The sequence below is a fragment of the Salvelinus fontinalis genome, chromosome 1 (genome assembly GCF_029448725.1).
Source record: "Salvelinus fontinalis isolate EN_2023a chromosome 1, ASM2944872v1, whole genome shotgun sequence".
In the NCBI taxonomy this organism is placed as follows: Eukaryota; Metazoa; Chordata; class Actinopteri; order Salmoniformes; family Salmonidae; genus Salvelinus; species Salvelinus fontinalis.
In genome coordinates, this window is record NC_074665.1 from 7052274 (window position 1) to 7075005 (window position 22732).

General features: G+C 48.0%; 1 protein-coding gene across 5 annotated transcripts in view; it reads right to left on the reverse strand.

Annotated features, from left to right (window-relative positions):
• Positions 1 to 1473: 1473 nt before the first annotated feature.
• hipk3b (homeodomain interacting protein kinase 3b) overlaps positions 1474 to 22732 on the reverse strand; it is a 72819-nt gene continuing 51560 nt past the window's right edge. For 3 of the 5 annotated variants that reach the window (XM_055944301.1, XM_055861083.1, XM_055944129.1), the window contains exons 4-16: positions 12087 to 12206; positions 10940 to 11026; positions 9880 to 10064; positions 9552 to 9714; positions 7257 to 7380; positions 6982 to 7103; positions 5913 to 6040; positions 5470 to 5640; positions 5045 to 5365; positions 4363 to 4509; positions 3682 to 3941; positions 2133 to 2266; positions 1474 to 2034 (exon numbers count right to left, since the gene is read on the reverse strand). In XM_055944301.1, the coding sequence (XP_055800276.1) occupies positions 1570 to 2034; positions 2133 to 2266; positions 3682 to 3941; positions 4363 to 4509; positions 5045 to 5365; positions 5470 to 5640; positions 5913 to 6040; positions 6982 to 7103; positions 7257 to 7380; positions 9552 to 9714; positions 9880 to 10064; positions 10940 to 11026; positions 12087 to 12206 (2427 nt within the window). In that variant the 3' untranslated portion in view covers positions 1474 to 1569. Of the gene's footprint in view, positions 2035 to 2132; positions 2267 to 3681; positions 3942 to 4362; positions 4510 to 5044; positions 5366 to 5469; positions 5641 to 5912; positions 6041 to 6981; positions 7162 to 7256; positions 7381 to 9551; positions 9715 to 9879; positions 10065 to 10939; positions 11027 to 12086; positions 12207 to 22732 lie in introns of all 5 variants that reach the window. The other 2 variants (XM_055944217.1, XM_055861178.1) reach the window with 2 other exon arrangements.

The window sequence follows — 22732 nt, forward strand, 5'->3', positions numbered from 1 at the left end:
CGACACCAATAAACCTTAAACAAATGGTATAATGTAGAGGGAAAAAAGTTAACTTTGTCACATGCATAAATGAGAGAATTGCACGTGACAAACTCACACATTATTAAGCGTCTGCACTAAGTAGAAGCTCATATATACGCATATACACACACACATATATATATACACATATATGCGTGTGTGTGTGTGTATATCAAATACTGCATGGTCTGCTCAGGCTTAGAAGAAACCATACCGTTAATTAATTAGCATTTTTGTCCTCAGCTAGTCAAAGCCATGCCCACCACACTTGTAACACAGCTAGAACAAAGAAAAACCCACTCAAACACTTTTTAAATACAAAGACAAAAAAATGAAAATCAACATCTATTTAGAGATTGTATTGCAGTTTCATGGAACAGTACAAATACTGTTAGTAGTAAGAGTTTCACTAAATAGAAATTGATTATGAAATATTAAGCAAATATTCAATGCTTGCTCTTTGTACACTAGTTCATTCGGGGGGGACAGGGGGGGACGACGACGACAAAAAAGGAACATTTAAAAACGGACCAGCGAGCATTTGCTACAGCAAAGCATGCCGTCCTTCTTTAAGGAACAAAAGAGTAACTCACTACACACAGAAATATACACTGAATCCAAACTATAAGCACCGCTATCCGCGATACCTCACGTCCATGCAGGCTGTGCATGGATATATATCCACACACACAGGATGCATGGACTGGTAGGACCTTCAAGTGCTGCAGTCCAGTACACCAATATATTCATGGATATATTTATATATAAGTAGTAACATTAACCACCTCAAATATATAAGGCACTATGGCTGGGGACAAGTATACGATGCAGCGAGTCTCGTGACGCCAACAACAAGAGCAACGTCTAACTTATCAACTTCCTGTTTACATTTTGATCTGCTCATGCAAGATCACATGCAGCTTGAGGAGCAACAACCCTACTTTATATAGGTTAAGTGACTCCACATTTTTAAAACACCAAAGACACTGAGAAAAGGTACAAATACTTCAAACGCGGTACGACACCCACCGTGGAGAACATGTGCATCTGTCGGCCTATCGAGCTAGAGACTGGGATGGCTTTACAAATGTGGATGTGTCTTGCACACGTTCAGAAGGCAATATAGAAAAATAGCTGGGATAAGGGGGTGCCAAGTCTGACCTAGCAACGCCACCCGATTAGTCACCTGTTTTTTGAGGAGTATTGGTAGAAGAGCTAATGTGAAGGTATATTAAATGTGCAAAACACATAGAGAGTGAGTTACTTATCTACATTCAATCATTCCATCCATCCTTCCTTCCTTGCCCCCGTCCCCTCATCCTCCACCTAAACTTTGTGATTTTATTTTTTATAGCTCACAGTTCAATTGCACCCAAGTCTACATGATTCATAAAAATAGCTTGTTTCTCTGTGGTTGTGCCATGGCTCTGGACATGAAAACCATGTTGTGGTTGTTGGTTGTGTATTCTGAGAAGAAGGCCCCTTCTGCTCGCTTGGCCCCCGGGGGGCGCGAGGTGCATCTGGAGGGCGGGCCGCTCCGGGACCCTGTCAGATGTAGGGGTACTGGTTGAGTTTGGTGGGGCTGAGGGGGAAGGTGGCGTAGGCAGGCGATGCCATGTAGGGGTGCGGGGGGAAGAGGGCCTTGAACTGGCCCTGGGTGTGGATAGTGGGCGAGGGCAGCAGCCGGGGGTTGATGCCCACAGTGACCTGGTGGACGATACCGCCTGGGTGAGAGATGCTGTAGGCGGGCTGCAGGACGGGCCGTGAAGCCCCAGGGGAGGCCAGGATGTGGGCCACAGGGGCTGCTGTGACCAGGGGCCCATTGGGCGGGTAGGACAGAAGAGTATGCTGGCCGTGCGGGTGGGGGTGATGGCGGGGGCCTGTAGTGTGGTTGGGGCTGCCGTGGGGTAGGGTAAAGGAGTGCCCATGCATAGTGGGGGGGATGTAGGCCTGCGGGCGCCGGTGGGCATAGTTTCCATTCCATTCCTGGTGGCAGGAGCCGTAATGCTGGAGCTGGACATGGAGAGAAAGAGGGATGGTTAGATATCATACACATATTACACACACGTGTGTGTGAGTGCGAGTGCGAGTGTGTGTGTGTGTGTGCCGACCTGTCCAAAGCCCATGGGCTGCTGTTGCTGGGGCTGGAATGCAGTGATCTTCTGTGGCCGGTTGAGGAGGGGTATGGAGTGGTGCGGTTGACGCCCTGGGATACCTCGCCGTTTGAACTGGAAAGACTCTAAGACTGGAGGGAAGAGAGAAACAGAGGGAGAGAGAGAGATGGGGGAGGAAGAGAGGAAGATGAAAGAGAGGGATGAGTTTAAACACAGACATCATGACAGGCAGCAGCATCAACCCACAGAGACAGACAGTAGAGTTAAACCCTGACTGTAGGATCCATCAGCCATTGTGACAGTAGAGATTTTGCATGCTCATCACTGACTTCCACTGGGTTTGACCAAACACAGCTCTTTAACAAGTGCCATCTGTTCCTCAAGCATCATGTGGATGTTTATAAATAGACTAGAACTGATCTGGGATCTTGTGAAGGGATGGAAGCCAAATGGGTAAGTAAGCTGGTTCGTATTCATAGTGGGGGTCATACCATTGGCTATTAATACCCCCCTAGTAGCACTAGAATAGCAAGTTGTGGCCTTTTCTGTGGGCTTTAGCTGGGGAGTGTTTCTGAATGTCAGCTATGGGAGGGGCCTGGCTGGGACATGAGGCCATAGGAGACAGTGTGATTTTCACTGAGGATTTATAAATGACCTATAAACAGGGACCTTAAAAAAGCCCAGCCCCAGGAACAGAGGGAGAAGACCACAGCTGTTATGAAGCCTACATATGACATACATAACCCCTCGGTAACACCCCACGAACGCATTCATAAACATCTAGGTGTTAATGACAGCCAGGGAACACAATGTGGCACATGTGTGTGTGTGTCTGGTTGTCATCCATGTCTATGAAGGCCTAAGTCAGGTTGTAAAGCGTTCCAGGGGATGTTAAGCCTGTCATACGTAGCTTCATAAGCTCCAGATCCACACAGGTAGAATAAAGGATAGATTCAAAGAAAGGGCTGTTAACAAGAAGCCAGCTGCAACCAGATTAGACAGTCTACAGGAAACACAAGTCCACTCCAGAGGCCGAAGCCAAGAGGTCTGAGGTGAGAGGTCAGGGCTGCAGCCATAATCACCTGCGAGTACCTCTGTGCCCTATAAACGAGGAGTAATCCCACACCATGTGACCTGTGGAACAGACATCATCAGCAGTGACGAGGTATCTGACCCGCTGTGACCCTGTTAGCCCTGTGTCCGTGTGTGTCTGATCACTGACAATACTGCTGTGTCACTGGGTTCCAGGTTCCAGTGTGTACTGTACATGTGACCTGCTGTGTTTTCTGTTGCCCTGTCTGCCCTGGGCTAGGTGTGTCTGTTGTGGTTACCTATGATGAGAGAACTGTGGCCACCTGTTCATGACTACTGAACCTGTTTGTTCAACCATAGGGCTGTGTGAACCAGGTGTGTCAAGTGTACGTCTAGGGTGAATCAGCCGGTTGTCTGTTTCCTGTGGGTGAATCAGGTGTCCGCTGTGTGTGTGTGTGTGTGTGTGTGTGTGTGTGTGTGTGTGTGTGTGTGTGTGTGTGTGTTAGATGCTTACTGGTGTTGCCTAGCGTCTCGTTGATGTGTGGGTGGGGGTTGTTATTCTGCACCCTCATGGGCGGCACCACCATGGTGCGCACCGCCGGCTTTCTGGGCTCCGTTACCGGGGCAACGCACGCTACACGGGGCCCGCGGTTCTGGTTGCCGTCGGCGATGTAGCGTTGTTCGGTGAAGGGGCTGTTGCTAGGGCCAGAGGAGTCGGAGGAAGGCGAGCCGTCCACAATGTCACAACCGCTCTCCTGCTCGTCATCTGACATACTGTAACAGACCAGAGCAATCACACTCAGAGTATACATTCTATACTGTAACAGACCAGCGCAATCACACTCAGAGAGTATACATTCTATACTGTAACAGACCAGAGCAATCACACTCAGAGAGTATACATTCTATACTGTAACAGACCAGAGCAATCACACTCAGAGTATACATTCTATACTGTAACAGACCAGAGCAATCACACTCAGAGAGTATACATTCTATACTGTAACAAACCGGAGCAATCACACTTAGAGAATATACATTCTATACTGTAACAGACCAGAGCAATCACACTCAGAGAGTATACATTCTATACTGTAACAAACCGGAGCAGTCAAATTGTATGACAGGTGTAGGTGCAACATTTCAGTTAAGGCCCAACATGTATGTGTGTGTGGCTGTTGTCATTGGGTCATACCTGTTGGGGCGTTTGCAGGGCGAGGTGCTGGACTGGGCTGAGGCAGAGGAGCTGGTGCTGAGGGTGCTGTCTGGACTGCTGAGGGAACATACTCTCTCCATACTCACTGTGCTCTGACACGCCTCACACTCAGCACTGCCCTTACACCTGGGGGGAGAGGGGGGGGGGGGGGGGGGGGGGGTCAGAAAGGGGGGGGTGAGAAAGAAAGAGGGAGGGGGAGAAGAGAGGGTTTTAGTTACAAGTTAGATACAGAGTTTGAGACGATAATGACTTCGATATTTGAAGAGACTGATTGTGGACTATAGTGGATATTTGAAGAGACTGATTGTGGACTGTAGTGGATATTTGAAGAGACTGATTGTGGACTGTAGTGGATATTTGAAGAGACTGATTGTGGACTGTAGTGGATATTTGAAGAGACTGATTGTGGACTGTAGTGGATATTTGAAGAGACTGATTGTGGACTGTAGTGGATATTTGAAGAGACTGATTGTGGACTGTAGTGGATATTTGAAGAGACTGATTGTGGACTGTAGTGGATATTTGAAGAGACTGATTGTGGACTGTAGTGGATATTTGAAGAGACTGATTGTGGACTGTAGTGGATATTTGAAAAGATTGATTGTGGACTGTAGTGGATATTTGAAGAGACTGATTTTGGAGGTGATTGAGAGTTACTTACTCCCCCAGTGAGTGTCTCCGTGTTCTCTCTTCCTCCTCCTCTTCCTCATCACTGCTGATACTAATGACAGTGACAGTGGGGCTGGCCAGATCAGACATCACCATGGCCTGCCGCTGCTTATAAGAGACAGACTGCTCTTCAGAGTCTGATCCTGCCTTACAGCAGCTAGCCTCCTCCTCCTGCTCCGGTTCAGGTTCTAGCTGTGCAGCTCGCCCCGCCTCCGGGAATCTCTCCTCTGGGACATTCCTCGTGGTGTCGGCCATCTTTGGGGACTGGCATGCTGAGTTTTGGGTGTTGTTGTTGTAGGTGAAATTGTTGCTTCTAGGGAGAAATAAATGACGGGAAGGGGATTTTATGATCAGATTGTGTGTGTGTGTGTGTGTGTGTGTGTGTGTGCGTACGTGCGTGAGCGCGCGTGTGTTTACCTGTTAAAGCAGGGCTTGTTTCTCTTGTTAGCAGAGGGCTGTGGCCACACCACGTGTGCGATGCCTATGCTGATTGGCTGGTGGGCAGACATGGTCATCTGGTTGGTTAAGAGCGGCTGATGGTGGTGGGGCATCATAGAGCTGTAATGGTTGCCATGGGGACGCACTTTCCTGCAAATGACAGGACAGGGGGTAACGAGCCAAAGGTTATTATCTATATTAGAGACTTAACTGACTGGTCTCACTCGCCTGCTTCAAAGGAGAGGCATGTGACTCATTCTCCATCAGTATGACAGACAGCCATCACACTGTGTCCTATATTCTCAGAGAAGTCGTTGTCAAGGGTAGAGCATAGCAACAAAACAGACTGATATACAATGCAGTTTTAAAAAATTCATTAGTCACTGACGATCTCTGAAGAGCAGCTGACAGATAGCACTCACCCCCATTCTCCCAGTCTCTGTGGGCCTGCCACAGTGTCGGACGCCATGGTGGCTGGTGGGGGCGCCATTGGAGTCACCTGCTGCCAGGCGGGCAGCAGGATCTGCTGGGGGCGGTTAGACCAGGTCTGCTGCAAGGGAGAGGAACACCGTTTCCATGCTTTCTATTGCTATCTAAACTTATTCATTCAGTGGTATAGGGCGGCAGGTAGCCTAGTGGTTAGAGCGTTGGGCCAGTAACCGAAAGACTGCTGGATCGAATCCCCAAGCTGACAAGGTAAAAATCTGTCTTTCTGCCCCTGAGCAAGGCAGTAACCCACTGTTCCCCGGGCGCCGGAGACATGGATCTGTTCCCCGGGCGCCGGAGACATGGATCTGTTCCCCGGGCGCCGGAGACATGGATCTGTTCCCCGGGCGCCGGAGACATGGATCTGTTCCCCGGGCGCCGGAGACATGGATCTGTTCCCCGGGCGCCAGAGACATGGATCTGTTCCCCGGGCGCCAGAGACATGGATCTGTTCCCCGGGCGCCAGAGACATGGATCTGTTCCCCGGGCGCCAGAGACATGGATCTGTTCCCCGGGCGCCAGAGACATGGATCTGTTCCCCGGGCGCCGGAGACATGGATCTGTTCCCCGGGCGCCAGAGACATGGATCTGTTCCCCGGGCGCCAGAGACATGGATCTGTTCCCCGGGCGCCAGAGACATGGATCTGTTCCCCGGGCGCCAGAGACATGGATCTGTTCCCCGGGCGCCGGAGACATGGATCTGTTCCCCGGCCGGAGACATGGACCTGTTCCCCGGGCGCCGGAGACATGGACCTGTTCCCCGGGCGACGGAGACATGGATGACGATTATGGCAACACCCCGCACCTCTCTGATTCAGAGGGGTTGGGTTAAATGCGGAAGACACATTTCAGTTGAATACATTCAAAACATCCCCAGCACAAATGCATCCAGGCTGTGTCTTGCTGATTCTCCATCACTGTCAGTTTCTCTGTTGGTCTGAATCACTCAATCACAGCTAGCCCGAATACTAGGGACTCTCTCTCTCCCGCATCTCTTCTCGTTACCTGTGTGATGAGCCCAGGTCTGATCTGTAGGGGCTGGATGGAGGGAGCTTGGGTGACCAGAGGCACAGCAGTCTCCATGCGTACGGAGAAGCCCTGTGGCTTGGCCGCGTTAGTGGGGATTCCTGGAGGACCGGAAAGGGAAACATGTGTTCCACAGTAAGTCCAAGTCAGTAGATTTTGCTATAGAGATGGATGGAAAGGAGGGAGGAAAGAGGAGGGGAGGAGAAAGAGAGAGAAGAGAGGGGGAGAAAGAGGCAAAAATTAAGAAGTCATACCCTGCATCGTTGGGGGGCACAGGATGAGTGCCTGTTGAAATGAGTCGCTGCAGCCAAACTGGCCATTTCCTGTTTGGAGCGGTATCCCAGGGTGCATCACTGAGGGGGCCGAGGGGGCTAAAGCCTGAAGACAAGACAGAAACATGAGCCCCCTGACATCTACTACAGAAACTAATGGGTTAGATCAACACAGAGACATGAGCCCCCTGACATCTAGTACAGAAACTAATGGGTTAGATCAACACAGAGACATGAGTCCCCTGACATCTAGTACAGAAACTAATGGGTTAGATCAACACAGAGACATGAGCCCCCTGACATCTACTACAGAAACTAATGGGTTAGATCAACACAGAGACATGAGCCCCCTGACATCTACTACAGAAACTAATGGGTTAGATCAACACAGAGACATGAGCCCCCTGACATCTAGTACAGAAACTAATGGGTTAGATCAACACAGACTGTCTATCAACAGGGATTTCATCAGCACAACATAAGGGGAATTGTGGCCTCAAGGCCTATTTTCATAAAGAAAGTGTTTCTGAGATAAGAAAATAAGACAAAAAATACCAAAACTTTGACTCTCCACAATTAAAAACGCCCTACTGTAAGTCTTGTGACAGATTCCAACATATAATCCGCATTAGCCTCACATCCCCAGTAGATGGCGACCTGCCTGTCTGGAGTCTGAGCCAAACAGCAGTGCCTTATGCACCAAGCATATCAGAGTAAGAGTACAGATCTAGGATCTGTCCATATAATCTTATTATTCACTAATTTAAAAGGCAAAACTGATCCTAGATCAGCAGTCCTACTCAGACACTTTATGAATAAACAAAGAACAGAGCAGAAGCCTGTGGTTCAGAGGTCACTGCTCTGACCTCTTGTGCCCAGCCTACAATATTGAATCCAGGGAATTAGACCAGGAATCCAACATGATCAAAGGTCTGGAAAGGCCAATAAAAAAGTCCACACAGAACAGGGACCGCCCCCCCATACACATGACAGTCAACACAAAGCACTCTTTGAGAGGTGAATACTGGGAGATCTGGTGTATTTTTCCACCAAATACTTCCTGTAACTGGAACGATTCAAAGTTCACCTACATCAGAGGGGATGCGTTTTACACACGCAAGGCTTTACTAGAGACCATCCATTCTGCCCCCCCCCCCCCCCATTCTGTCCCCCACCCAAGGGTAAATACTAAACAGATGCACTAGAATTTAGGATGTGTCGATACATCAACTTGATTCAATTGGGCTTAAATTTGTGCTTGTGGTATATGAGGTTCAGACGCCATCACCTTCACATTGTACCAACAGTTGATATGAGAACGGACTTCTAATGTATTGACAAAGATGAACTTGTATTTCCAGAAATAGCTGGTCGGTATTTAGAATAACAAAGTGAAAACATGACAGTATGAGGCCAGTTGAACCCATCTGTCTAATAGGATCAGATGGCTCCAAACTTCAACCATCTCTCTCCTTAGCAACACCCGCGCTGTTGCCATGACATAGCCTACGTAACGTCCTGGCGTCGCCACAACAGCGAAGGTGAACGGCTACAGTTCCACGTGAGGACGATAAAGCCCCATGTCATCCACTCCGACCATCGGGAGGTCTGGGTCAGGGGAAACCACGATGGGAGGTCTGGGTCAGGGGAAAAACACGCCGGGAGGTCTGGGTCAGGGGAAAAACACGCCGGGAGGTCTGGGTCAGGGGAAAAACACGCCGGGAGGTCTGGGTCAGGGGAAAAACACGCCGGGAGGTCTGGGTCAGGGAAAAAACACGCCGGGAGGTCTGGGTCAGGGGAAAACACGCCGGGAGGTCTGGGTCAGGGGAAAACACGCCGGGAGGTCTGGGTCAGGGGAAAACACGCCGGGAGGTCTGGGTCAGGGGAAAAACACGCCGGGAGGTCTGGGTCAGGGGAAAAACACGCCGGGAGGTCTGGGTCAGGGGAAAAACACGCCGGGAGGTCTGGGTCAGGGGAAAAACACGCCGGGAGGTCTGGGTCAGGGGAAAAACACGCCGGGAGGTCTGGGTCAGGGGAAAAACACGCCGGGAGGTCTGGGTCAGGGGAAAAACACGCCGGGAGGTCTGGGTCAGGGAAAAACACGCCTTGGTCTAGCTGTTTCTCAAATGAAGTCTGATAAAACTGTCTCCATTCAAATATAATATACAGTCTAACAGCTCTAGCAGTGGTACATTGTCATATAGCCGTCTATTCATATAAACTGAAATGTTTCCCTCCATGTGACGGCTACTGTATTGATGTGGTGAAACTGCTTACTTGGTTGTGGATGGCGGCCATCTTGCTGAAGGGCCGGGTCAGGTTAACTGTGGTGGTGGTCGTGGTCACCGGTCTGATGAAGGGGGCTTTGTTCCGGTTGAGCGTGTCGTAAGGACCGGGACGAGACCGGGTTACGTCCATGATGTGGAAACATGATTTGACACTGATGGAGAGAGGAAAGGAGGGGGGTGGAGTTATTTTCATCACAGTACAGCAGGCCCCAGCTATTCTTCATGCTTGTCCTCCTTTTACAAATAACTAAATGTTTCATCATGTCTCTTCTCTACCAAAAGGTCAACCCGTCTGAAAGACAGTGGGGGAAACTCACTGGTTGCTATGGGGGAAGTCGAGCAGGTGTTGCATGGACATAAAGGAGTGGCTGAGCGCCTCAGCGGGGGTGATCCTCTTCTCCGCATCGATCCACAACATCCTCTTCAGCAGGCCCACAAACTCTCTTCGGTCCACCTTCTCTGCCAACAGGTCACTACCTTCCAGATTCATCACCAAGTTGACCTGGGAGAGAGAGGCAGGTCAGGGCTCAGGAGAACTGGTCATCTGTCATCTTTCCCAACGTTTGTGTCTATTTCATCTGGAGCCTCAGGAAGTTTTAAACCAGCTTTACAAGTCAAGGGAGACTAGGTTAAGGGGACAAACAGTATAAACAGTCACTATGCTAAGCTGGAATAATCGTTTCCTATGTTAAAAATACCAGACATTTTGCAGAAGTTTATCAAAAGTGAAAACATCAAACCAACCATTGTAATAAGTGGAACATGAGAACGATGAGGCATTTTTCATATCTACAGCATTCTGCAGCATTATCCCCAGTCTCTACATATCTACATTATCCCCAGTCTCTACATATCTACATTATCCCCAGTCTCTACATATCTACATTATCCCCAGTCTCTACATATCTACATTATCCCCAGTCTCTACATATCTACATAATCCCCCCCAGCTCATAAAAACATCAGCAGGGAAATGTTCAACCCATGATCTCATTGTCAGGGAATTTCCAGCTGTGGTTTCACCCGAGGCTTGACTTTCAAACTAAGTGTTGGGTGCTGAACCTTAGCATGTCACTTAGCATATGACTAAAGATGTGAGAATGGGTTTTTTTTAGCAATGAGATGTACGTACATGTTCTAGCTTTTTCAGTCAAACAGCTGAAGGCGAACTTCCTCTCAGACCTACGGCCCCATCTCATCTAACCATGGGCTTCCTGAGTCGAGACTCATCAACACGGTCTAGTTAGACCAGCTGAAGGTGAACTTCCTCTCTCTCAGACCTACATCATCTGACCATGGGCTTCCTGAGTCGAGACTCATCAACACGGTCTAGTTAGACCAGCTGAAGGTGTCCACATCCTGTGGAACAAGACTTACGTGCGCTATGTCATCCAAACAGTTGAAGATGTACTTCCTTGCTTCCTTTGATTTCATCCCCGTCTCGGTCTCATGCTCATCAGTCGACTGGAGAGAGACAGAGACAGGGGGAGAGAGACAGAGGGAGAGAGAGAGCGAGTTGGGGAGTACAATAAGGATTTGGTTTATCCCTTCAGCCTTCATCTCCAGAGTTGGTTGAAGCGGTGAAAAGAGGATGCTTGTGTTGGGGTTTTCTTCTCTGGTGGGTGGTGGGAGTAATGACTGTTTGCTGAGGGAGAATGTTTGGTGATGGTGAGAGATAATATGAAGGTTTGTTTTCAGTGCTGGGCTAGGAGGAGTGTGTTGTTTTGGTGGAGAGGAGGGGTCAGTGTGTTGTTTTGGTGGAGAGGAGGGGTCAGTGTGTTGTTTTGGTGGAGAGGAGGGGTCAGTGTGTTGTTTTGGTGGAGAGGAGGGGTCAGTGTGTGTTGTTTTGGTGGAGAGGAGGGGTCAGTGTGTGTTGTTTTGGTGGAGAGGAGGGGTCAGTGTGTGTTGTTTTGGTGGAGAGGAGGGGTCAGTGTGTGTTGTTTTGGTGGAGAGGAGGGGTCAGTGTGTGTTGTTTTGGTGGAGAGGAGGGGTCAGTGTGTGTTGTTTTGGTGGAGAGGAGGGGTCAGTGTGTGTTGTTTTGGTGGAGAGGAGGGGTCAGTGTGTGTTGTTTTGGTGGAGAGGAGGGGTCAGTGTGTGTTGTTTTGGTGGAGAGGAGGGGTCAGTGTGTGTTGTTTTGGTGGAGAGGAGGGGTCAGTGTGTGTTGTTTTGGTGGAGAGGAGGGGTCAGTGTGTGTTGTTTTGGTGGAGAGGAGGGGTCAGTGTGTGTTGTTTTGGTGGAGAGGAGGGGTCAGTGTGTGTTGTTTTGGTGGAGAGGAGGGGTCAGTGTGTGTTGTTTTGGTGGAGAGGAGGGGTCAGTGTGTGTTGTTTTGGTGGAGAGGAGGGGTCAGTGTGTGTTTTGGTGGAGAGGAGGGGTCAGTGTGTGTTTTGGTGGAGAGGAGGGGTCAGTGTGTGTTTTGGTGGAGAGGAGGGGTCAGTGTATGGAATGGTTGAGAGAGGGTGTTGGGGGGGGGGGGGGGGGGGGGGTTCTGCTGGAGATGTATTACGGGCTTAGGGGTCCTTCTTACCTTCAATCGCCATGCTGAGTAGGGGGAGTCAGACTCCCTGCAGAAGAACCGTGCCGTCTTCGTCCCCACATTCAACAGATGCTCCCCAGGCAAACCCTGCGTCTGAGAAACGTAGCGAATCTGTGAAAAGAGGAAGCGAGGGAAAAACAAAGACGTGGATAGACCGAGCAAGAGAGAAAGGGAGGAGATAGAGAAAGGAAAAATGTGTTAGGAAAGAACATTCCCTGTATACTATGACTGCAGCAGATGGGTAAAGAACATTCCCTGTATACTATGACTGTAGCAGATGGGGTTAGAACATTCCCTGTATGCTATGACTGTAGCAGATGTGGAAAGAACATTCCCTGTATGCTATGACTGTAGCAGATGGGTAAAGAACATTCCCTGTATACTATGACTGTAGCAGATGGGTAAAGAACATTCCCTGTATACTATGACTGCATGAGATGGGGTTAGAACATTCCCTGTATGCTATGACTGCATGAGATGGGGTTAGAACATTCCCTGTATACTATGACTGCAGCAGATGGGGAAAGAACATTCCCTGTATGCTATGACTGTAGCAGATGGGTAAAGAACATGCCCTATATGCTATGACTGTAGCAGATGGGGTTAGAACATTCCCTGTATACTATGACTGCAGCAGATGGGGAAAGAACATTCCCTGTATACTATGACTGTAGCAGATGGGTAAAGAACATTCCCTGTATGCTATGACTGTAGCAGATGTGGAAAGAACATTCCCTGTATACTATGACTGTAGCAGATGGGTAAAGAACATTCCCTGTATACTATGACTGTAGCAGATGGGTAAAGAACATTCCCTGTATACTATGACTGCATGAGATGGGGTTAGAACATTCCCTGTATGCTATGACTGTAGCAGATGGGGAAAGAACATTCCCTGTATGCTATGACTGTAGCAGATGGGGAAAGAACATTCCCTGTATACTATGACTGTAGCAGATGGGGAAAGAACATTCCCTGTATACTATGACTGTAGCAGATGGGGAAAGAACATTCCCTGTATACTATGACTGTAGCAGATGGGGAAAGAACATTCCCTGTATACTATGACTGCAGCAGATGGGGAAAGAACATTCCCTGTATACTATGACTGTAGCAGATGGGTAAAGAACATTCCCTATATGCTATGACTGTAGCAGATGGGGGAAGAACATTCCCTGTATACTATGACTGTAGCAGATGGGTAAAGAACATTCCCTGTATGCTATGACTGTAGCAGATGGGTAAAGAACATTCCCTGTATACTACACTGCTCAAAAAAATAAAGGGAACACTTAAACAACACAATGTAACTCCAAGTCAATCATACTTCTGTGAAATCAAACTGTCCACTTAGGAAGCAACACTGATTGACAATACATTTCACATGCTGTTGTGCAAATGGAATAGACAAAAGGTGGAAATTATAGGCAATTAGCAAGACACCCCCAATAAAGGAGTGATTCTGCAGGTGGTGACCACAGACCACTTCTCAGTTCCTATGCTTCCTGGCTGATGTTTTGGTCACTTTTGAATGCTGGCGGTGCTCTCACTCTAGTGGTAGCATGAGACGGAGTCTACAACCCACACAAGTGGCTCAGGTAGTGCAGCTCATCCAGGATGGCACATCAATGCGAGCTGTGGCAAGAAGGTTTGCTGTGTCTGTCAGCGTAGTGTCCAGAGCATGGAGGCGCTACCAGGAGACAGGCCAGTACATTCTGCATTCTACATTCTGTCTGTGTCTACCTACTGGGTGGTGGGATGATTCTGTCTGTGTCTACCTACTGGGTGGTGGGATGATTCTGTCTGTGTCTACCTACTGGGTGGTGGGATGATTCTGTCTGTGTCTACCTACTGGGTGGTGGGATGATTCTGTCTGTGTCTACCTACTGGGTGGTGGGATGATTCTGTCTGTGTCTACCTACTGGGTGGTGGGATGATTCTGTCTGTGTCTACCTACTGGGTGGTGGGATGATTCTGTCTGTGTCTACCTACTGGGTGGTGGGATGATTCTGTCTGTGTCTACCTACTGGGTGGTGGGATGATTCTGTCTGTGTCTACCTACTGGGTGGTGGGATGATTCTGTCTGTGTCTACCTACTGGGTGGTGGGATGATTCTGTCTGTGTCTACCTACTGGGTGGTGGGATGATTCTGTCTGTGTCTACCTACTGGGTGGTGGGATGATTCTGTCTGTGTCTACCTACTGGGTGGTGGGATGATTCTGTCTGTGTCTACCTACTGGGTGGTGGGATGATTCTGTCTGTGTCTACCTACTGGGTGGTGGGATGATTCTGTCTGTGTCTACCTACTGGGTGGTGGGATGATTCTGTCTGTGTCTACCTACTGGGTGGTGGGATGATTCTGTCTGTGTCTACCTACTGGGTGGTGGGATGATTCTGTCTGTGTCTACCTACTGGGTGGTGGGATGATTCTGTCTGTGTCTACCTACTGGGTGGTGGGATGATTCTGTCTGTGTCTACCTACTGGGTGGTGGGATGATTCTGTGTGTCTACCTACTGGGTGGTGGGATGATTCTGTCTGTGTCTACCTACTGGGTGGTGGGATGATTCTGTCTGTGTCTACCTACTGGGCGGTGGGATGATTCTGTCTGTGTCTACCTACTGGGCGGTGGGATGATTCTGTCTGTGTCTACCTACTGGGCGGTGGGATGATTCTGTCTGTGTCTACCTACTGGGTGGTTGGATGATTCTGTCTGTCTACCTACTGGGTGGTGGGATGATTCTGTCTGTCTACCTACTGGGTGGTGGGATGATTCTGTCTGTGTCTACCTACTGGGTGGTGGGATGATTCTGTGTGTCTACCTACTGGGTGGTGGGATGATTCTGTCTGTGTCTACCTACTGGGTGGTGGGATGATTCTGTCTGTGTCTACCTACTGGGTGGTGGGATGATTCTGTCTGTGTCTACCTACTGGGTGGTAGATAAAGAACAGGGAGGTTTATGAGAGCAGTTGTAGAGAGAGGCCTGTCTGACGTCAGTCACACCAAGGTGTCAGGGAAAACATCCATTAGAGGCTTAGTGCTGCCTTGGGGGCGAGAGGAGGGCAAGAGGGGCAAGGGGCGCGTCGGCATTCCACTGGGGTGGAGGAGTTGTGTTTGAGAAGGGCTAGGGGAGAGGAACGAGGGCTGTGTTGGCATTCTTGAGACTGCAGGGCACTAGCCCCTAAACCATCCTCTCTGGGACCCTGGGTTTTGGACAGGCTTAACCCTGCCTGTTTGGGCTCAAATTCAATGACTTTCAGCTTTCAAGGTTTCCTCTACCATATCTTTTAAATAAGAAAATGTCATCTAACCTCATATGATCTAAATGCCAAAGCAGACACACAGACAGAAAATCAATTATAGAGACGAGATGATATACACATAAAGAGGTGTGTGTGTAGCTCCACTTAGTCACATCAATACATCTAGGATTAACATCTTACCAATTAAAAATAAAATCTTAAATTGGATCCCTCAAGTGTCCTGTACACAGAGACAAGTCTTGACCTCTGAACCCACAACCAGCAGGCTACAACCATCACTAGTTAATAAAACACACTGTTCTTATCAGATGGCTTCTTTGGTGAACACTGCCAGCATGAGCACCCTGTATGTGTTTACAGTTATGTGTCCCTCTCAGGCATTCAGTGTTAAAGTTATTCCCTTCCTGTCTGCAAACCAGATGGAAATATGTCAAGTCTGACTTGGTAATGGGGAAGGGAGGAAATATGTCAAGTCTGACTTGGTAATGGGGAAGGGAGGAAATATGTCAAGTCTGACTTGGTAATGGGGAAGGGAGGAAGTAAGTCTGACTTGGTAATGGGGAAGGGAGGACATAAGTCAAGTCTGACTTGGTAATGGGGAAGGGAGGACATAAGTCAAGTCTGACTTGGTAATGGGGAAGGGAGGAAATATGTCAAGTCTGACTTGGTAATGGGGAAGAGAGGAAATATGTCAAGTCTGACTTGGTAATGGGGAAGGGAGGACATAAGTCAAGTCTGACTTGGTAATGGGGAAGGGAGGACATAAGTCAAGTCTGACTCGGTAATGGGGAAGGGAGGACATAAGTCAAGTCTGACTTGGTAATGGGGAAGGGAGGACATAAGTCAAGTCTGACTTGGTAATGGGGAAGGGAGGAAATATGTCAAGTCTGACTTGGTAATGGGGAAGAGAGGAAATATGTCAAGTCTGACTTGGTAATGGGGAAGAGAGGAAATATGTCAAGTCTGACTTGGTAATGGGGAAGGGAGGAAATATGTCAAGTCTGACTTGGTAATGGGGAAGAGAGGAAATATGTCAAGTCTGACTTGGTAATGGGGAAGGGAGGAATTATGTCAAGTCTGACTTGGTAATGGGGAAGAGAGGAAATATGTCAAGTCTGACTTGGTAATGGGGAAGAGAAGGAAATATGTCAAGTCTGACTTGGTAATGGGGAAGGGAGGAAATATGTCAAGTCTGACTTGGTAATGGGGAAGAGAAGGAAATATGTCAAGTCTGACTTGGTAATGGGGAAGGGAGGAAATATGTCAAGTCTGACTTGGTAATGGGGAAGGGAGGAAATATGTCAAGTCTGACTTGGTAACCTGGTAAAATAACGGTAAAATAAATAAATAAAATGGGGAAGGGAGGACATAAGTCAAGTCTGACTCGGTAATGGGGAAGGGAGGACATAAGTCAAGTCTGACTTGGTAATGGGGAAGGGAGGAAATATGTCAAGTCTGACTTGGTAATGGGGAAGAGAGGAAATATGTCAAGTCTGACTTGGTAATGGGGAAGGGAGGACATAAGTCAAGTCTGACTTGGTAATGGGGAAGGGAGGACATAAGTCAAGTCTGACTCGGTAATGGGGAAGGGAGGACATAAGTCAAGTCTGACTTGGTAATGGGGAAGGGAGGACATAAGTCAAGTCTGACTTGGTAATGGGGAAGGGAGGAAATATGTCAAGTCTGACTTGGTAATGGGGAAGAGAGGAAATATGTCAAGTCTGACTTGGTAATGGGGAAGGGAGGACATAAGTCAAGTCTGACTTGGTAATGGGGAAGGGAGGACATAAGTCAAGTCTGACTCGGTAATGGGGAAGGGAGGACATAAGTCAAGTCTGACTTGGTAATGGGGAAGGGAGGACATAAGTCAAGTCTGACTTGGTAATGGGGAAGGGAGGAAATATGTCAAGTCTGACTTGGTAATGGGGAAGAGAGGAAATATGTCAAGTCTGACTTGGTAATGGGGAAGAGAGGAAATATGTCAAGTCTGACTTGGTAATGGGGAAGGGAGGAAATATGTCAAGTCTGACTTGGTAATGGGGAAGAGAGGAAATATGTCAAGTCTGACTTGGTAATGGGGAAGGGAGGAATTATGTCAAGTCTGACTTGGTAATGGGGAAGAGAGGAAATATGTCAAGTCTGACTTGGTAATGGGGAAGAGAAGGAAATATGTCAAGTCTGACTTGGTAATGGGGAAGGGAGGAAATATGTCAAGTCTGACTTGGTAATGGGGAAGAGAAGGAAATATGTCAAGTCTGACTTGGTAATGGGGAAGGGAGGAAATATGTCAAGTCTGACTTGGTAATGGGGAAGGGAGGAAATATGTCAAGTCTGACTTGGTAACCTGGTAAAATAACGGTAAAATAAATAAATAAAATGGGGAAGGGAGGACATAAGTCAAGTCTGACTCGGTAATGGGGAAGGGAGGACATAAGTCAAGTCTGACTTGGTAATGGGGAAGGGAGGACATAAGTCAAGTCTGACTCGGTAATGGGGAAGGGAGGAAATATGTCAAGTCTGACTTGGTAATGGGGAAGAGAGGAAATATGTCAAGTCTGACTTGGTAATGGGGAAGGGAGGACATAAGTCAAGTCTGACTTGGTAATGGGGAAGGGAGGACATAAGTCAAGTCTGACTCGGTAATGGGGAAGGGAGGACATAAGTCAAGTCTGACTTGGTAATGGGGAAGGGAGGACATAAGTCAAGTCTGACTTGGTAATGGGGAAGGGAGGAAATATGTCAAGTCTGACTTGGTAATGGGGAAGAGAGGAAATATGTCAAGTCTGACTTGGTAATGGGGAAGAGAGGAAATATGTCAAGTCTGACTTGGTAATGGGGAAGGGAGGAAATATGTCAAGTCTGACTTGGTAATGGGGAAGAGAGGAAATATGTCAAGTCTGACTTGGTAATGGGGAAGGGAGGAATTATGTCAAGTCTGACTTGGTAATGGGGAAGAGAGGAAATATGTCAAGTCTGACTTGGTAATGGGGAAGAGAAGGAAATATGTCAAGTCTGACTTGGTAATGGGGAAGGGAGGAAATATGTCAAGTCTGACTTGGTAATGGGGAAGGGAGGAAATATGTCAAGTCTGACTTGGTAATGGGGAAGGGAGGAAATATGTCAAGTCTGACTTGGTAATGGGGAAGAGAGGAAATATGTCAAGTCTGACTTGGTAATGGGGAAGAGAGGAATTATGTCAAGTCTGACTTGGTAATGGGGAAGGGAGGAATTATGTCAAGTCTGACTTGGTAATGGGGAAGGGAGGAATTATGTCAAGTCTGACTTGGTAATGGGGAAGGGAGGAATTATGTCAAGTCTGACTTGGTAATGGGGAAGGGAGGAATTATGTCAAGTCTGACTTGGTAATGGGGAAGGGAGGAATTATGTCAAGTCTGACTTGGTAATGGGGAAGGGAGGAATTATGTCAAGTCTGACTTGGTAATGGGGAAGGGAGGAAATATGTCAAGTCTGACTTGGTAATGGGGAAGGAGGACATGCAGTGCATTCGGAAAGCACTCTGTTCTTATTTTTTTCCACCAAAGGAAAAACGAAATAACAGAATGTTTTTGCGAGTGTAATTACAGGCCGTGCCCTGTTTTCTCTGTTCCTTTGTTTACTGCTGAGGAGTTTGGGCATTTGTGGTATCCTCCACCGCACTTACAATGCTTTCAGGAAGTATTCAGAACAGTCACTTTTTACAAACTTTGTTACGTTACAGCCTTATTCTAGCACTTGTCCTCACCAATCTACACACAGTATTCCACAATGACAATGCAAAAACAGGATTTAACATTTTCAACAGAAATACCTTATTTACATTATTATTCAGACCCTTTGCTATGGGACTTGAAATTGAGCTCAGGGGCATCCTGTTTCCATTGATCATCCTTGAGATGTCCACCTGTGGTAAATTGACTTGATTGGACATGATTTGGAAAGACACACGTCCATATGAGTACCCACAGTTGACAGTGCATGTTAAAGCAAAAACAAAGCCAAGAGATCGAAGGAATTGTCCGTAGAGCTCCGAGACAGGATTGTGTCGAGGCACAAATCTGGGGAAGGGTACCAAAAAAATGTCTGCAGCATTGAAGGTCCCCAAGAACACAGTGGCCTCCATCATTCTTAAATGGAAGAAGTTTGGAACCACCAAGACTCTTCCTAGAGCTGGCCTCCCAGCCAAACTGAGCAATCGGGGGTGAAGGGCCTTGGTCAGGGAGGTGACCAAGAACCCGATGGTCACGCTGACAGTGCACCAGAGTTCCTCTGTGGAGATGGGAGAACCTTCCAGAAGGACAACCATCTTTGCAGCACTCCACCAATCAGGCCTTTATGGTAAAGTGGCCAGACGGAAGCCACTCCTTAGTAAAAAGGCACATGACAGCCCGCTTTGGGGTTTGCCAAAAGGCACCTAAAGGACTCTGACCATGAGAAACAAGATTCTCTGGTCTGATGAAACCAAGATTGAACTCTTTGGCCTGAATGCCAAGTCTCGAGGAAACCAATCACTGCTCATCATCTGGCCAATATCATCCTTCCGGTGAAGCATGGTGGTGGCAGCATCATGCTGTGGGGATGTTTTTCAGCGGCAGGAAGACTAGTCAGGATTGAGGGAAAGATGGAGTAAAGCACAGAGATCCTGAAGACCTGCTCCAGAGTGTTCAGGACCTCAGACTGGGGCGAAGGTTCACCTTCCAACAGGACAACAACCCTAAGCACACAACCAAGACAACGCAGAAGTGGCTTCGAGACAAGTCTCTGAATGTCTTTGAGTGGCCCAGCCAGAGCCTGGATTTGAACCCGATCGGACATCTATGGAGAGACCTGGAAATAGCTGTGCAGCGACGCTTCCCATCTAACTTGACAGAGCTTGAGAGGATCTGCAGAGAAGAATGGGAGAAACTCCCCATATACAGGTGTGCCAAACTTGTAGCGTCATACCCAAGAAGACTCAAGGCTGTAATCTCTGCCAAAGGTGCTTCAACAAAGTAAAGGGTCTGAATACTTATGTAAATGTGATATTTCAGTTTGTAATTTTTTTGTACATTTGCTAAATATTCTAAAAACCAGTTTTTGCTTTGTCATTATGGGGTATTGCGTGAAGATTAATGAGGGAGATAAAAACAATTTAATCCATTTTAGAATAAGGCTGTAACGTAACAAAATGTGGAAAAAGTCAAGAGGTCTGAATACTTTCTGAATGCACTGTATGTTTAGTCTGACTTGGTAATGGAGAAGGGATGAAATATGTGAGAACATCTCGGAGACAAATGCCCTAGGAATGAAGAAAAACAGCATGTGTACTCAGGTTCACTCCCGGGATAAATATTGTTATTGGAGCGTGCCCGAGTGTGTGTGTGTATACTGTGTCTGTGTGTGCATGCATGTCGAGAGGGTGTGCAGTTGATGTTCATGTAAGTACATGTGTGGGAGGGAGGGATGGTGGTAGAGCAGAGATGATGGTGGTAGAGCAGAGATGAGGGAGTGGTCTCATTGCCATTCCTCGTGCTTACATCATGGTGTTACCATCTTCCTATGAAGACTTGACATTAACATTTAGTGTCTGCAGCAGTACACCTCACCCACTGTGGCCTTAAAACAGCTCTTCATAAAACACTGCTGCCTCAGTGTCACACCCTCTCTCTTTCTCACACTCCCTCTATTGCACGCCGCCCTCCTCCTCTGCCTCTATTGCACTCTCTCCGCCTCTCCATTGCACTCTCTCCGCCTCTCCATTGCACTCTCTCCGCCTCTCCATTGCACTCTCTCCGCCTCTCCATTGCACTCTCTCCGCCTCTCCATTGCACTCTCTCCGCCTCTCCATTGCACTCTCTCCGCCTCTCCATTGCACTCTCTCCGCCTCTCCATTGCACTCTCTCCGCCTCTCCATTGCACTCTCTCCGCCTCTCCATTGCACTCTCTCCGCCTCTCCATTGCACTCTCTCCGCCTCTCCATTGCACTCTCTCCGCCTCTCCATTGCACTCTCTCCGCCTCTCCATTGCACTCTCTCCGCCTCTCCATTGCACTCTCTCCGCCTCTCCATTGCACTCTCTCCGCCTCTCCATTGCACTCTCTCCGCCTCTCCATTGCACTCTCTCCGCCTCTCCATTGCACTCTCTCCGCCTCTCCATTGCACTCTCTCCGCCCTCCTCTACCACATTGGCCTGAAGACTGTGTGTGTGTGTGTGTTTACTTGAGTGTGTGTGTATACCTACCTGCGTGCCTACGTTTCTGTGTGCATGTGTATGCGAGTGCATGCGAGTACGAGTCCATGCGAGTGCATGTGTATGCGAGTGCATGTGTACAGTCGTGGCCAAAAGTTGAGAATGACACAAATAATAATTTCCACAAAGTTTGCTGCTTCAGTGTCTTTAGATATTTTTGTCAGATGTTACTATGGAATACTGAAGTATAATTACAAGCATTTCATAAGTTCGAAGGCTTTTATTGACAATTACATGAAGTTGATGCAAAGAGTCAATATTTGCAGTGTTGACCCTTCTTTTTCAAGACCTCTGCAATCCGCCCTGGCATGCTGTCAATTAACTTCTGGGTCACATCCTGACTGATGGCAGCCTATTCTTGCATAATCAATACTTGGAGTTTGTCAGAATTTGTGGGGTTTTGTTTGTCCACCCGGAGAGAAGTGGCTTCTTTGCTGCCCTTCTTGACACCAGGCCATCCTCCAAAAGTCTTCACCTCACACCTCATGCACTCACACCCCCCTCCTGAGCAAGCTCTGTACTGGTGGTGCCCCGGTCCCGCAGCTGAATCAACTTTAGGAGACGGTCCTGGCGCTTGCTGGACTTTCTTGGGCGCCCTGCAGCCTTCTTCACAACAATTGAACCACTCTCCTTTTAGTTCTTGATGATCTGATAAATGGTTGATTTAGGTGCAATTTTACTGGCAGCATTATCCTTGCCTGTGAAGCCCTTTTTGTGCAAAGCAATGACGACGGCACGTGTTTCCTTGCAGGTAACCATGGTAACCACGATTGACAGAGGAAGAACAATGATTCCAAGCACCACCCTCCTTTTGAATCTTCCAGTGTGTTATTCAAACTCAAATCAGCATGACAGAGAGATCTCCAGCCTTGTCCTCGTTAACACTCACACCTGTGTACGTGCGAGTGCATGTGTACGTTAATGTGTACGTGCGAGTGCATGTGTACGTGGGAGTGAGAAGAATGCCTCTCTGAAGGGAAAAACTTATTTTCATGGAAGGTGTTTCACTGCAGCCTTCCTAGGACAAAAACAACCCACCATACAATACCATCCCTGCAGTACAACACACAGACAGAGAGAGAGGTAGAGGGAAAAAGAGGGAGAGAGAGGTAGAGGGAGAAAGAGGGAGAGAGAGGTAGAGGGAGAAAGA